General features: G+C 38.9%; 1 protein-coding gene across 1 annotated transcript; it reads right to left on the bottom strand.

The window, feature by feature from the left end:
* Nucleotides 1-3,868: 3,868 nt before the first annotated feature.
* Nucleotides 3,869-10,956, bottom strand: LOC129731905 (uncharacterized). The gene is made up of 3 exons (XM_055692273.1): nt 10,673-10,956; nt 4,518-5,849; nt 3,869-4,449 (listed from the first exon to the last, which is right to left on the bottom strand). The coding sequence occupies exons 2-3, from the start codon at nt 5,193-5,195 to the stop codon at nt 4,357-4,359; spliced, it is 771 nt and encodes a 256-aa protein (XP_055548248.1). The 5' UTR covers nt 5,196-5,849; nt 10,673-10,956; the 3' UTR covers nt 3,869-4,356.
* Between the last annotated feature and the right edge of the window lie 2,963 nt (nt 10,957-13,919).

The raw sequence follows: 13,919 nt of genomic DNA, 5'->3' as shown, positions 1-13,919 counted from the left end.
TCTGCTAAATCGTTTTTACCTATCCTAGCATTCATATCTCCAGCCATTATCACGCGTTCTCTCAGGCTTTCGGGCAGGTTCGTAACATAATTTGTTCGTGTGGTGAATTCATTGTTCATGCGAACTTCAGCGCTCCTAATATGTGTTGAGATAAACAGTATGGGTTTCTCGAGAATTCTGCAGATGTAGGAACATGAGTTTGGACTTATTTTTTTGAAACAGTTTTCCGAATAAATCGTTTTGTTGATTAGGATTGCCGTGCCTCCCCCGATTCTATCTTTCAGGGAACTATCATCGTTGACATTAAACCTGACATAGTTCGCTGAGATTATAGTGCAACCTGCCATTCTCGTGTCCTGGAGGGCTACCATCAGTAATTTTCTCTGAGTGAAATATTCGTCCAGTAATTCTTGTTTTGATCGGTCAGAGCATCCTCTTACATTCCATGAACCAAATTTAAATTCTTTCTTGCCAGTGCTTGTTCCTTGATGTGGTGTCGCTGCTGTCGAGGTATTCGAGTTTTGCATACTTATTTGGGACTCGTTTGTCATGATTTTCCTTTGCCACCTTTCAATATGTGGTATCGGTGGAAAATATTGGCTTACGTCTTTGTTCTGTTGTGTTTGGGGTTCTGCGGTATTTCTGGTTGGGTTGAATATTTGAACGACACTGTCGTAGTGGTTTCTTGGCGCAATCCTTGACCTGCTTCCAGCCACTCTGTAGGCAATTCCGATCGTTCTATCCATGGCTTCTGCTTCGTTGTATCTTATTACGGGACCGTTTTCATTAAATATATCAATTCGACAGTTAAATATTTCGGAGACTGCTGCGATTGTTTCTTCGCCTCCCCACTCCGTTTCATGTTCAAGCCGGTATAGGAAGTCTTGGATCGCTCCTTCTGCGCTCATGCTTCTAAGCCTTCCTGTGTCGAAAGCCGTTTAAAGTAAGCATGGCATATATCTGTCACTATTGTCTTGAATGTGCTCCACCACCATTCTCCTTAAGAGCCTGACTCCTTCCCTATGGCGGTTTTCTCGAATGTCATATTTATAGAGCTGGTTTACTATTGCTGCGAAAAGACAGTGTCCATCGCCAGGGATGACTCGGACGAGAACTGTGCCATTTTTGGTCTTCATTTGCTCCATCGTAAAGCTCGGGTCGATTTGTTGATTGACACACTAATGAAATTCGTTTCTAGATGTTAACTGTTAGGATGTGTCGAAATGCAGTAGTGTCATACCACCCCGCCGGTCCCCTGATCTACTCCAGCCCGAAACCACCAAAAAGCGCTTGCCGCCGGTGCGGCCCGATCTCCCACCAGGTAGGGAATCGTTCCACACCTGTCGCAAGCACCATCCCCACCAGAGCGCCGCAGAGGATCCGCCGGAGTGTTGCCCCCCAGTCATAGTGGGCCCACCCCTATTGTTTGTATGTGTCATTTATTGTAAAATATAGTGGTTGCAGTTGTTCAACATGTATGTACGTCCTGCGTGGATGTAATTATACGTATATTAGGAAAAAATCACAAGAAAGTTGTATGCAAAGCCACGACCGCAAGGTTGAAGTAGAATACTTTTACAAGAAAGATAACCCGGCTGCTTGCGTGTCAGTCATTTTTTCTAGTAAATAAACTTTGACCGTTCATTGGCAGTATTGTAATTTCTTTTTGTCTGATATTTTGAATGAAGTTCATTGATTATTTTTAAATTTTGTGCAAATGAGAAGTTGAAGTGCTGCCGAATTGTAATATGCACATTTAATACGACATCATTAAACGGGAACGGAACAAAGGCTACGGTTATGCAGAACGCGAATGCCGGCGCGATGCGATTCGCCTTACCGTGGTGAAATGTACAGCTCTTTTTAAGGCGAAGTAGAGCTATACATTTCAACAGATTTCGTCTTGCCGAATCGCATCACGCCGTTATTTGCGTTCTGCATGACCGTAGCCAAACACTAAGCGACGCAAACACGTAATAATAATCAGAGTATGCATGTAGATGAAGATAATTAACTTTGGATTATAGCGCAAAACGAGAAAATATTAACTCTTCAAATAATCATTTGTGTTCTTCAAATTTCAGTTGTTCATTTTAATATCCGATGAAATGTTTGTTTATTATCTGATGAAGCTCTTATATAGGCCAAATGATGCATTCCCAATTTACTAGGTCCATAACTCTGCCGACCGTGCTTGGGAAGGCGCGGTATAACGACCAATCAGAGGTCGAATTTTGTGTTTTGACAAGGCTTAAGAGTTTTCAATAGTACAATAGTTCGAATAATAAAATTGCAATTTCATGCATTTGGTAGGAATCTTAGAAGGTTTTTTAATCGATTGCTGCGAAAACGAAGGAAATCCATCGAAAACTAACCGGTTTATTAGCATTTGAAATTTTTCTCACTTTTTTCAGTTTTAGATTTTCAATTCACATCCCTATGTAGCCGAACTTCCTGAGAGAAGTATTCTAATTCAAAATTAAATCTTCATTAATTCATTTGTTGTCCTTATAAGGACAATTGTTCAATTTATCATAGGATGTAGTGTTTATCTTACATCTCTGTGTTACCTTGATAGTTAGGACTAAGGCGCACGGTCAACACAATGAGAAAGGTGTTTTCACATTGAAAACTAGACACGGCTCTACTGGAGGAAGTGTTGGCAAATGCATCTACCGCTAATACCACCGCTATCATACGAAAGCGCGTCGTTTCATGTGGGGAATATCAGCAACGAAAAATGACTCGCGTCTAAGCATAACCCGAACTGTTTCGCCGTGCTGCTCCTATTTACCTTTACATCGGCCTCAGTGAAGTACCGGCTGCATCTGCATCTACCGCTGAGGCTGTCACTATACTGCTATTGGTACCAAAAGCTATTAACTCTTCAAATAAGTGTTTTATTTGTTCTCAAAAGAACAATTGTTCAATTCAAAATCGGATTCTCGCATCTCTGTAATATTACCGACAATAATATTCTTCGGAACAAAATGATACAACTTTCCCATTAGGCCTCTGCCATAATAGACGCGAAAAGCGACGCGAACCGATTCGCTCGGCTGTAGGTTAATGTACAGCCATCAATAGAGCTGTACATTAACCTACGGCCGAGCGAATCGGTTCGCGCCGCTTTTCGCGTCTACTATGGCAGAAGCCTTAGGGAAAGTTGCTGGCTGATGTATTCACTTCATGCAAGCCTGCTGCTTGATGCTTCCCGCTACCACACTGAAACAGCATTTTAGTGAAGGGAGTGTCGTTGCATCAGCTGACCCTGCTACTATCGATGCTGATATACCCGCTGCAACAGCTACGCTATGCATAGCCATGCCACAGTTGTGGCCGCTATACGCTGGCCCAACTGCTGAGCAACTACAACGCTATCCGTAGCCATGCCACAGTTGTGGCCGCCATTGGTATCCGCTGTACCTGCATCTGCTGGCCCTGCTGCTATCGATGGTGAGATCCGCTGAAACTGCTACGCTTATCCGCAGCCATGCCACAGTTGTGGCCGCTATCCGCTACACGCTGCTTTATTTTAACTCTAATTTGATTAGGATCTACTCAGTTTGGTATTCTTATGCAAAATGTCAAAAAGTGAGTTATCGGGTACTGGATAATTGAGTAACATTTACCCAAATTTTCATAATTACCATGTTTACTAAGTTTTGAGTTATTATCCATGATGTTTACTCACCCCTGAGTATATATATATATATATATATATATATATATATATATATATATATATATATATATATATATATATATATATATATATATATATATATATATATATATATATATATATATATATATATATAAGTAATGCTCGAATGGTTACGAGTATTATAAAAAAATATTTATTCACGTTTAAGACCGATTACAATAGAACGCACGCTTAAGACTAACTCGATATTCCTATCGCTAAACCTTTTATTAACTAAATCTACCTAGTCAGCACAACCAATATCGTTCGATGGGTCCTCCACGTTGGTACTCGTTGGTCGTGTCTACGTTGCCTTCCTGGGTTGTTGCTACGCTGGATTCTTCCTGGCTCATCATTTCTACGGTGCATCGATCGTTGCGTCCGATCGATGGGGCAAGTTGGCGTTGGTCGTCTCGATGTAGTTACCCTGGCTGTTGCTACGCTGGTTTCTCCTGGCTCATCAATTCCCTGGCGCATCGGTTGCTGTGGTCGATCGATGCGGCGTGTTGGCATGGTCGGCTGGGCTCGTCTTTTCATAACGTCTCCCCCCATAAGTATCAAGCGTCCTCGTTTGATGTTTAAGGACCTCGGATAATGGCGTCATGGTGTGGACTCCATTGCTTCCGTGCTTAGGCGTATCTTCATTTGTCTTAGCCGTCCCGTCTATTTCTCCTATATGTTTGGGGGTAAGAAGTTCTGGTAGCTTGGTGTGATTTTCCTTGCTCACCCTCGCATGTATTTTTCTGTAGAAAAATGCAGTGAAGAAACAAAAAAAGGTTAGTGCGAGGAGGATGACACCTCCATATGTAACCCGTTTTTGTGTATGGTTTAGAGATATTTGAATCTCGCTGAGTTCTTCTAGGTTCAGGATCCGAAGCATAAAGTTTTCTTCGTCATCTTTTGAGTAAGATGTGTTTTGTAGAGGTTTGCTGTAGATTGGAACCAGATACTCGTTTTGTTGAACTACGTCAAGCCTTCCAGAGAATGTAAGGTTGCGAATTCTAATGGTACAGTTTTCGGTTTCTACAATGGTGGCATCCCGTACCATCTTCGAGTTTCCACAAGAGTCTCTTACTTCAGTGTTTTCGGAGGTATCGATCAGGATAACGCCTTTTACAATTTCATTGACTTGGAATGCTTGTTTCGTCTTTACAAGCGGGCATGTTGGTGTTTGATGGGTTAAAATTTTGTAGATACATTCGTCTTCCACCAAGTTGTAACCCTCGCATATGTCGCATTTTGATGTTTGGGAGTAAATTAGATCGCCATGCTTAGTAACCAGGTTGATATGAGTGTCGATTCGTGTTTCGTTGATTTTCAAGGTATGAAGTTCCAAAAGGTCGTACGTCTTCTCGTCTAGAATTGGTGTCTTGATGAGTATAACTGCTTGTCCTTTGCTGATGCCGATACTAGCTGTGCTGTACTGAAAAATTTCGTCTAAATAATTCAATTTAAGGTTTTGGTTTACAAGTTTATCGAAAATGTACATTTTCTCTTCTACTGAAAGAATATTTTTGTTTAACAAGCCTATTCTAGAAAATTCTATCTGTTCCTCGATGTTCTCTAAAATATGAATAATTTTATCTGTATTCCAAATAAGGTTAATGAATTCTAAATCTGATCTCAAGCCTTGTACTGAATTATATTCTTTTGATATTTTGGAGCTGATTTTTCCAAGTGCATCTGTAATGTTGTTGATTTTGTCTTTAAAAAGTTCATTGATTTGAATTTGTCGGACTTGGTTGCGGACTAATTTGTTTTCTTGTGTTTGCAATTCTCCTAAGCTTTTATGTATGATTTCGAGATCATCATTATCTGGGTTCCCTGCAATGATTTTAATAGCCGTTCCTAGTGCATTTATTAGTGCTCTTTTTGTTCTGTGTGTATTTAAACTCCTAAGTTTTCCGTTGGCTACTTTAATTTTTTCTACAAGAGTTTGTTCTAAGTGTTCAATTGTTTTGAATGACTGGGTAATTTTTCTATATATTTTACGTTGTCTTCTAGCGACCTAAGATTGATTTTGTGTAATGTCCTGTCATATCCAGTTTTGATCCTTGCTGTTTTGATTTTGAATGCAACCAGTCCATTGCTGTTGGGAATTTCTTTGTATGTGGTAGCATTAATTGTGTGGATGAAAATTATTCTGAAAGGAAAAAGGGATGGTTTAAATGTTTAGTTTTTTTTTTTTTATTATTATTTTGTTAGTTTTTAATTCGGTTTTTATGGATTTTAATATCGTTTGCATCAGTAAAAGTGAATTCATCATTGGATTTAACAGTTGCAATTTTATAAAGGTTTTGATCTTTGGTTTGTCTTTGACCAATTTTTATGTATTTTTTATCATTTATATTTAAAGTTTTTGGTGTTTCATTTTTATCAAATTTATTCTCGTGTGCTTCCTTTCGCTTATTGAGTTCAACTTTTATCGCGGATTGAATTTTATCAAAATTTCTTGCGATTTCCTCGCTATTTGTAATATTTGTTTTGTTAAAGACTACATCGCGTGGTTTTTGATTAATTGCCGAATGAAAAGTATTGTTGTAAATGTCGGTTAAAATATTCATTATTTCGTTTAATGCCAAATCTTTGTACTTCGCGTGTAAAGTTCTGTACAGCTCAATCAATGTTGAGTGAAACCTTTCAACAATGCCATTCGATTCGGAGGAACTAGCGTGATGAACGACTATTCCTAAATCGTTTAGGAATCCGATAAAATCAATGGATTTAAAGGAAGGTTCTTGATCGCACACAATCGTTACAGGTCTTCCAAACTGTCTAATGTGATCCGTTATTGCTTTTTTCATGTCAATAATGGTTCTTGTTTCGAGTGCAATTATATTCGCGAATTTGGAAAATGAATCAACGATTGTGAGCCATTTATGACCTTTCATGAAAAAGACGTCGATATGGATTCTGTCAAAAACAGTTTCACCAAAGGTACTTCTTTGTATCAGTTTTGGAGGTTTTCTGTCATATTTGCTACGTTTGCAAATATCACAGGATGTGATAAAAATTTTCAGCTTCCTTTCAAGCTCGGGAAAGAAGTATTTTTGGAGAATCTGTTTCTTATTTTCCTTTATCCCCCTGTGACCAAATTCGTGGACTTGTTCGATAAGTTCATCTTGCTCGGTATCTAGACGGATGTCTTCTAGCAGCTTCTCTGAAATAAATACTTTGAAAATTTTATTAGTGGAAAAATGTGTTTTATAGGTTTCTTGAATTAATTGTAGCAGTGAAACTGGAGCTTTTATGCAGTTAACTCCTTTGGGGTTCAGATAGTTTTTGAAGATGTTCACAATATCAACCTCTGTATATTGAGGTCTAGCAATTGTATATCTGTGATATTTTGTGAAAACCTCTTCATGAAGATCGGTATCTATATTGCCAATTTTAAAGATCAATTGCGTTTTGAACAGATTGATTGGTCTTTCCGTGCAACTTATAAAGTAGTCATCGCTAGTTTCCGCTGAGTGGACCGTTTCTAAGTCGTCGCTTGAGGTATTAACGTTGACTTCTTCGTTTGTTTCGGTTCTAATTCTTGATAGTGCGTCTGCAATGACGTTCTGTTTGCCCGGTATATATTCGATTTCATAATCGAATTCTCCTAGGTTTAACTTCCATCTCACTATCTTGTCATTTGTGTTCGTAAGGGAATATATTAATGGTTTGTGATCTGTCACCAACTTGAATTTTCGTCCGTATAGGTACGGTTTAAAATGCTTTACCGCCCATACAATGGCTAATAGTTCTTTTTCTGTTGTGCTATATCTCTCTTCAGTTTTATTTAATGTCCTTGATGCGTATGCTACTGGACGATCTTTTCCAGGTGTGCCCTGCGAAAGAACAGCTCCAATTGCGTAATCGCTTGCATCGGTTGTCAAAATAAAATCTTTGGAGAAGTCCGGATACATAAGTATCGGGTCCCTTATTAATATTTGTTTACATCTCTGAAAACATTCGTTGATTCCAGGAGTGATTTCGAATTCTTTATCTTTTCTTAACAGGCTCGTCAAAGGCTTTACTAGTTTGGCGAAATCTTTGATGAATCTCCTGTAATATCCTAAGGTTCCGAGGAACTGTCTAACCTCTTTTTCATTCTTAGGTATTGGCCACGATCTGATACTTTTAATTTTATCCTCGTTTGGCCGTACTCCGTCTTCTGAAACGGTGTGTCCTAAAAATTGAACCTCCTTTCTAAAGAATTCGCATTTGTCTAATTGAATCTTTAGTCCAGCGTCTTTAAGTCGTTTTAAAATCATATCCAGATGTTTTTTATGCTCCTGGAGAGAACTAGAGAATATTATTATATCGTCCATATAGACGAAACAACACACTCCGATAAGATCTCTCAAGATACAGTCCATAACGCGTTGGAATGTAGCCGGAGCATTTTTAAGACCGAACGGCATTCTGGTAAATTCGTATTTTCCTGAATTTACTGAGAAAGCGGTCTTTTCGGTATCTTCCCCTGAAAGTTGTATCTGGTGGAATCCGGAAACCAGGTCAACTGTCGAAAAGTAACAGGCTCTTCCCAATTTGTCCAGTATATCTGTGATATCTGGTATTGGGTACTTGTCATTGATCGTTTTTTCGTTTAGTTTTCGATAGTCGATTACCAAACGAAATTTTTTTTACACCTGAGGCATCTGCTTTTTTCGGTACGACCCATACCGGGGCAGTGTATGGAGAGATAGACTCCTTAATGATACCATCATTCAGCATTTACCTCACTTGCTTCTGAATTTCAGCTTCAAATATTTGTGGACATTTATATGACTTTACATGAATTGGTATGTTATCAGTCGTTCGTATGCTATGTTTGATTTTGTGTGTAAAAGTTAGTTTTTCAGATTCTTCATACAAAACGTCTCTATTTTTGTTGATTACTTCTTTAAGAGCATCTTTTTCTAGTTCATTCATGTGTTTGTCTCGAATGTTGTAGTTGATTTTCTTCGATGCGATGTCTGCATCAGGTAACTTGATAATTTCACATTTTTCAGTTTTAGCTTGAAGTTGGTTTATGTTGATTTCTATTGGGGACTTGGTATGATTTTGCACTGCTATGAAGGCTAAATTATTCTCACTCTTATAGAGGCCTGGTAATATGGTGAAGTTTTCGTGGTGCTTTTCTTCTTTAATGAGAAAATCTCCGTCTTTTTTTTTTTTAATCTTTACAAATTGAAATTCCTGTTCTGTTATATTTATTCTGTGATTATCTGGGAATCTCTTTTTCATCTGAATGGTCTTTCTCCCGATTTTTAATGTGTTTTTGCGAATGTCAATTTGAGCGTTCAAGTCTCTTAACGACTCATAACCAATCAATCCATCAAAGAAGTTGTGAAATTTAAAGATGAAAAACTTCAATTTCTTGTTGATTTGAAACGGGTCGAGAGAGGCCGATCTGTTTATTGAGTGGGTTCCTTTTATGTTCGTCACCTTAATTCCCGTTTCGGTTTTGCAGTTTTCTATATTGACGTGGTCTGGTGAAAGATAGTTTTTGTTCGCACCTGTATCGACCAAAAATTTCATTTCACCTTTCGACGTTGGAATTGTAATATAGGGTATGAAGTTGTTGTTATTCTTTACCTTTTTGCTTTTAGTGCTTCGCTCACCTGAAAATTTAGCTCGTCGTCGACGAAGTAGTCATCGTCATCCGACTCTAGAACGGATTCCTCCAGCTGATTTGAGGTGTCAGGTTTTTCCTCAAGTTTGCTTTCGCGTTCTGTTTTATTGTCGTGGTTATTCACCTCGACACGAGATTTCGCCGTCCTCATGGAGACGTCATCGTCCGATGGTGAGCTTCTCGTTTTAAATTTTCCCGACCCATATGTTTTTGAATGGTTTGGGTTGTTGGAATTGGAGTTGGCAGGTTTCGCATTAAGCGAGTTGCCGTTGTTGTTGTAATTGTTTTGTTTCGCCTGTCTATTATGAAAACTTTGTTTGTCCATGTTATCTATTGTCGGCTTCTTATTTAGCGTACGTCTGTATGCTGCATTCGCATACTGCGTAGTGATGGCGTAGGCTTCCTCTAAAGATTCTGGCCTGTAGCTTCTCACGTGCATTGAAAGGTCATCTGTTAAGCCATCAATAAACCTGGTAAGCGTCATAAGACTAACGAGGTTGTTAATTGCTTTTGTTGAATGTCTGTAATCATCCATCGTCGCTGCCGTGGATTTAATGGCAGTGTCGATGGTCTTGATTTTATTGTAGTACTCTGGCAAACTTTTCTTGCCCTGATTTATGTAGAATAGCGACTGGATATGAGACGTGAGATCACGTCTATCTCCAAAAGAATTTAGGATGACATCTTTAATGTCGATCCAATTGTTAGGGTTACCCGCGGCAATCAGGATTTCCTTTGCCTCCCCTATGATTTTGTTCTTAACTGCTCTAACGAGTTGAGAGTATACTGCCTGGCCACGATACCGTTCGAACAAACCGAGTGTGTTCTCAGCGTCTTCGAGCCATGCACTCGTTTCTTTTTTATTACCGTTAAAAGTTGGTAAGTTTTTAATCGGATCGGGTGTCTGAAATTGCAGGAATGGATCATCTGCTTTGGCTTCCATTTGCCTAATGGTTGAAACAAGATCCTGCTGGGTGTCAGTCAGGTTTCTAATATGTTGAAGCAATTGCTCCACTGTTATTTCTTGTTGTTGCACCTGTGGTGGTGCATTTTGATGGTCTCCTAACTCGTCCAGTTCTGGTGCTGGCATGAGGTCTGGGGAGATCATAAGTTCACGCTCCATTTTAAATGAAGTGAGATTTGTTTGTTCACTTGTTATGGGAACTAAACAATATGCGAACCAGTTTTAAGTTAGATATGCGCTCACACTTGCACTAGCTTCGCAAATTTATTTTGAGTTTCACACACTTCGTTGTGATATGTGGTATTCAATCGGCAACTAGTCTCGATGAAAAGTGACGATTGAATTATGTTTAGATTTAGTTTAAGAGTGCTTTACTTACAGAAATGCTTTCAGCATCATCTGGAGTCTCAAGTATGGTCCTCTGGTAGGTTGTAGGTAGATGTGTGTGGGTCCTTCCGTCGCTCCGAATCACGCAAACTGAGTGATATGCGCTCACCAGTGGCTTCGCCGATGATCCGGTTATTCTCGATGAATGTTGCTCGGGTTGGGCTTTCGTGAGGTGCTCTGTTTCCAAGCGCTTTTATTTGTTAAAACTGCGCTTATTTTCACTAAGTGCAGCTTCTATTTGCGATATCACTTGATAGTCACTTTTGGTTTGTTTAACTAAGTCCTCATTTTCACTTGGACTTGTATTTTTTTCGGTTCACTTAGCACTGCTTTTTCTGCACTAAGTCTTTTCCTTAATTCGCACTTAGGAAATTTAGCGTTTCACTACTTCCACGCACTTGCCGTCGACTGCGCCAGTAATGCTCGAATGGTTACGAGTATTATAAAAAAATATTTATTCACGTTTAAGACCGATTACAATAGAACGCACGCTTAAGACTAACTCGATATTCCTATCGCTAAACCTTTTATTAACTAAATCTACCTAGTCAGCACAACCAATATCGTTCGATGGGTCCTCCACGTTGGTACTCGTTGGTCGTGTCTACGTTGCCTTCCTGGGTTGTTGCTACGCTGGATTCTTCCTGGCTCATCATTTCTACGGTGCATCGATCGTTGCGTCCGATCGATGGGGCAAGTTGGCGTTGGTCGTCTCGATGTAGTTACCCTGGCTGTTGCTACGCTGGTTTCTCCTGGCTCATCAATTCCCTGGCGCATCGGTTGCTGTGGTCGATCGATGCGGCGTGTTGGCATGGTCGGCTGGGCTCGTCTTTTCATAACGTATATATATATATATATATATATATATATATATATATATATATATATATATATATATATATATATATATATATATATATATATATATATATATATATATATATATATATATATATGTCAAAAGTGTTCAACAGCGATATAATCTGTTTCCGAAGAACAATTGGTGTCGCTTTTTATTCGTTTGCTAGCAGTAAGTATTTGATCTTTCATCAAATCAATAATTTTCTAATCAATTACATTACAAACAACATGTATCAATATTCCATAACAATTTCAGCCCAACATCATTATTGCAGAGGATTTGAAAACATAAAAAACATCTCTTCAAAATGAACAACCGCATGTTGTGTGTCCTGCGATGCCGTTTTTGGTCGGGCTTTTATTCGTGATAATGAACGGAAACATTTGTATCGATGTACAGTGCCCAATACATGCAATCGATACAATTTAAATCCTTCGCAGTGTTAGGTGACGGATGATGACGGATTTTCTGGTGGGCGTACTGTACAAAAACATGAGCCACAGTTCACGGGCAACTGTGAACCGGTTGGTTGCCGCATTATATAAAGACACGTGAATGATTTAAAACTTTTATAATGTTTCGATGAAAAATAAATCTATGATTTTGATTGTTCTGAATTTATTCTATTTATTGAGTCAGATTTACAAAAACCAGAAATCATCAAACAGCAAACTGGGTAACTTGTATTCATTTTCGTTGATTCCTGATTTGCATAAACAGAGTAGATTCTAATCAGTTTTTGACGTATGACGCCCTTACTCAGAAGTGAGTAACCGTAAAAGTACTCAAATTAGGGTACCTCCACTTTTTTCAAAAATGGGTCATATCTAACTCACTTTAGAGTAACAAATAATGAGCGTGTATCGATGGTACCCACTGCTCGCTTCCGCCGCTGCTAAGGGAGGACTGCTGTCGTCGCTGTTCAGAACTATTATGTGCGGCTTCGACTAAAACAGGCTCTTATATAGGGATGAAAATAGGAACGAATTATTTTTCGTACGTGGTGGAATGATATAACTTGAAAAATATGTGTGACTTCATTCCGGCTCAGAGCGATCATTTGATAAGCTCCACCTCTTTTTTCAGTTTCTAAAGTTTTTCCTCAGTTTCGTACCACGGATGCACAAAAATGATTTCTTGTCGAGCCGGACCGATAGCACTCTCATTGAAGCAACAAAATAACATGTTTTGTGTCGTGTTGTGCAGCTTGGTTGAAGAAAATGTTCCCGCCCAGCAAAATTCTTCGAAAATTACAGCCAATCATTTTCAATTTTCACTCCCAATGATCGCAGCACTCTTTCAGATAAACTAGATTTTCGTCCTACACACTTAGTTTCTTTTACCGAACTCAGCAATCTTTTTAACGAGTTCTCAACAGCTGAGCCATCAGCAATCTGTTCAGCAATTTATTTGCTTGACGAGTGCTCGGTAATTTTTCATTTTCGCTGAAACGTAAAACATTGAAGATAGCTCAGTAAAAATTTACGAAGCGTTCATCAAAAATTGCTGCATGATTCTGTATTTACAAAGCTGACTATTCGTCACGAACTACCGAGCGTTCTGTAAATGTACAAAGCTGACGATTCGTCACAAATTACCGAGCATTCTGTAAACGTAAAGTTTTTTCATGGTTACGAGAGAAATATAAACCATTGTGATAGTTGCTATTGCAACTGTTGAATAATTTTATAGCGAATTTCTTTATTCCACCTGCTCACCTCGTTTTGACCTGGAAGCGCACTAACTGCTGTCAAAACCCTTCTTTATTCGCTCGATTTCGACCCAGTTTTGACCTGCCGTGCTGCCCGAAGCGCACTGTAAAATTGTCAGCTGAAAACCCACCACCGCACGTGCTAAGTTCGTAAACAATTATTTGGCATCTCTTTCTTACTTGCATCTTAAATGGCGCTGACGTTTTATTATTCCTCGACAGTTTTGCCCGCACACAGTGGAATAAAAAAATTCGCTTTTAGAAGGAATTTCGGATTGTTTAGATCGATTATACTGGTGTTCCCAGCACATTCGAGTAAAAACTTGATACGTTTAATGTTATGATGAATACAGGCTTTTTGTTGCAGGCTTCTAGTAAACTGCTCTCCAGTGGTGGAAAAATTTCCATATGCTGACTGAATAGATCGTGTACCTCCACGTCGTTTTCTTGTAGATTTGAAAGTAAGATATCCATTTTTTTTTTGAAAATCACACGCGAAACACTTAAAAACTCAGCTTCGGAACTCTGAATATTTGAAAATTGCGGACATTTGATGTTTCGTTTTGACAGATGCAGAAAAATTGCCGAACAGTATAGTAAAAATCAACAAGAGTGCAATTAAACAATTGAAGAGTTTTCAGCAACAACTAGGAAGATGTTGACAGA

This window comes from Wyeomyia smithii, chromosome 3 (genome assembly GCF_029784165.1).
Source record: "Wyeomyia smithii strain HCP4-BCI-WySm-NY-G18 chromosome 3, ASM2978416v1, whole genome shotgun sequence".
NCBI lineage: Eukaryota > Metazoa > Arthropoda > Insecta > Diptera > Culicidae > Wyeomyia > Wyeomyia smithii.
The sequence above is the reverse complement of the archived record's forward strand: the minus strand, read 5'-3'. Positions and strand labels throughout refer to the sequence as shown.

Excerpts from the sequence above, each read along its gene's own strand:
- LOC129731905 (XM_055692273.1), bottom strand. The coding sequence starts at position 5,195 with ATGTACATTTTCGATAAACTTGTAAACCAAAACCTTAAATTGAATTAT. Across the intron at positions 4,450-4,517 it reads TAAACCATACACAAAAACGG|AAAAATACATGCGAGGGTGA; the intron begins GTTACATATGGA and ends ATTTTTCTACAG.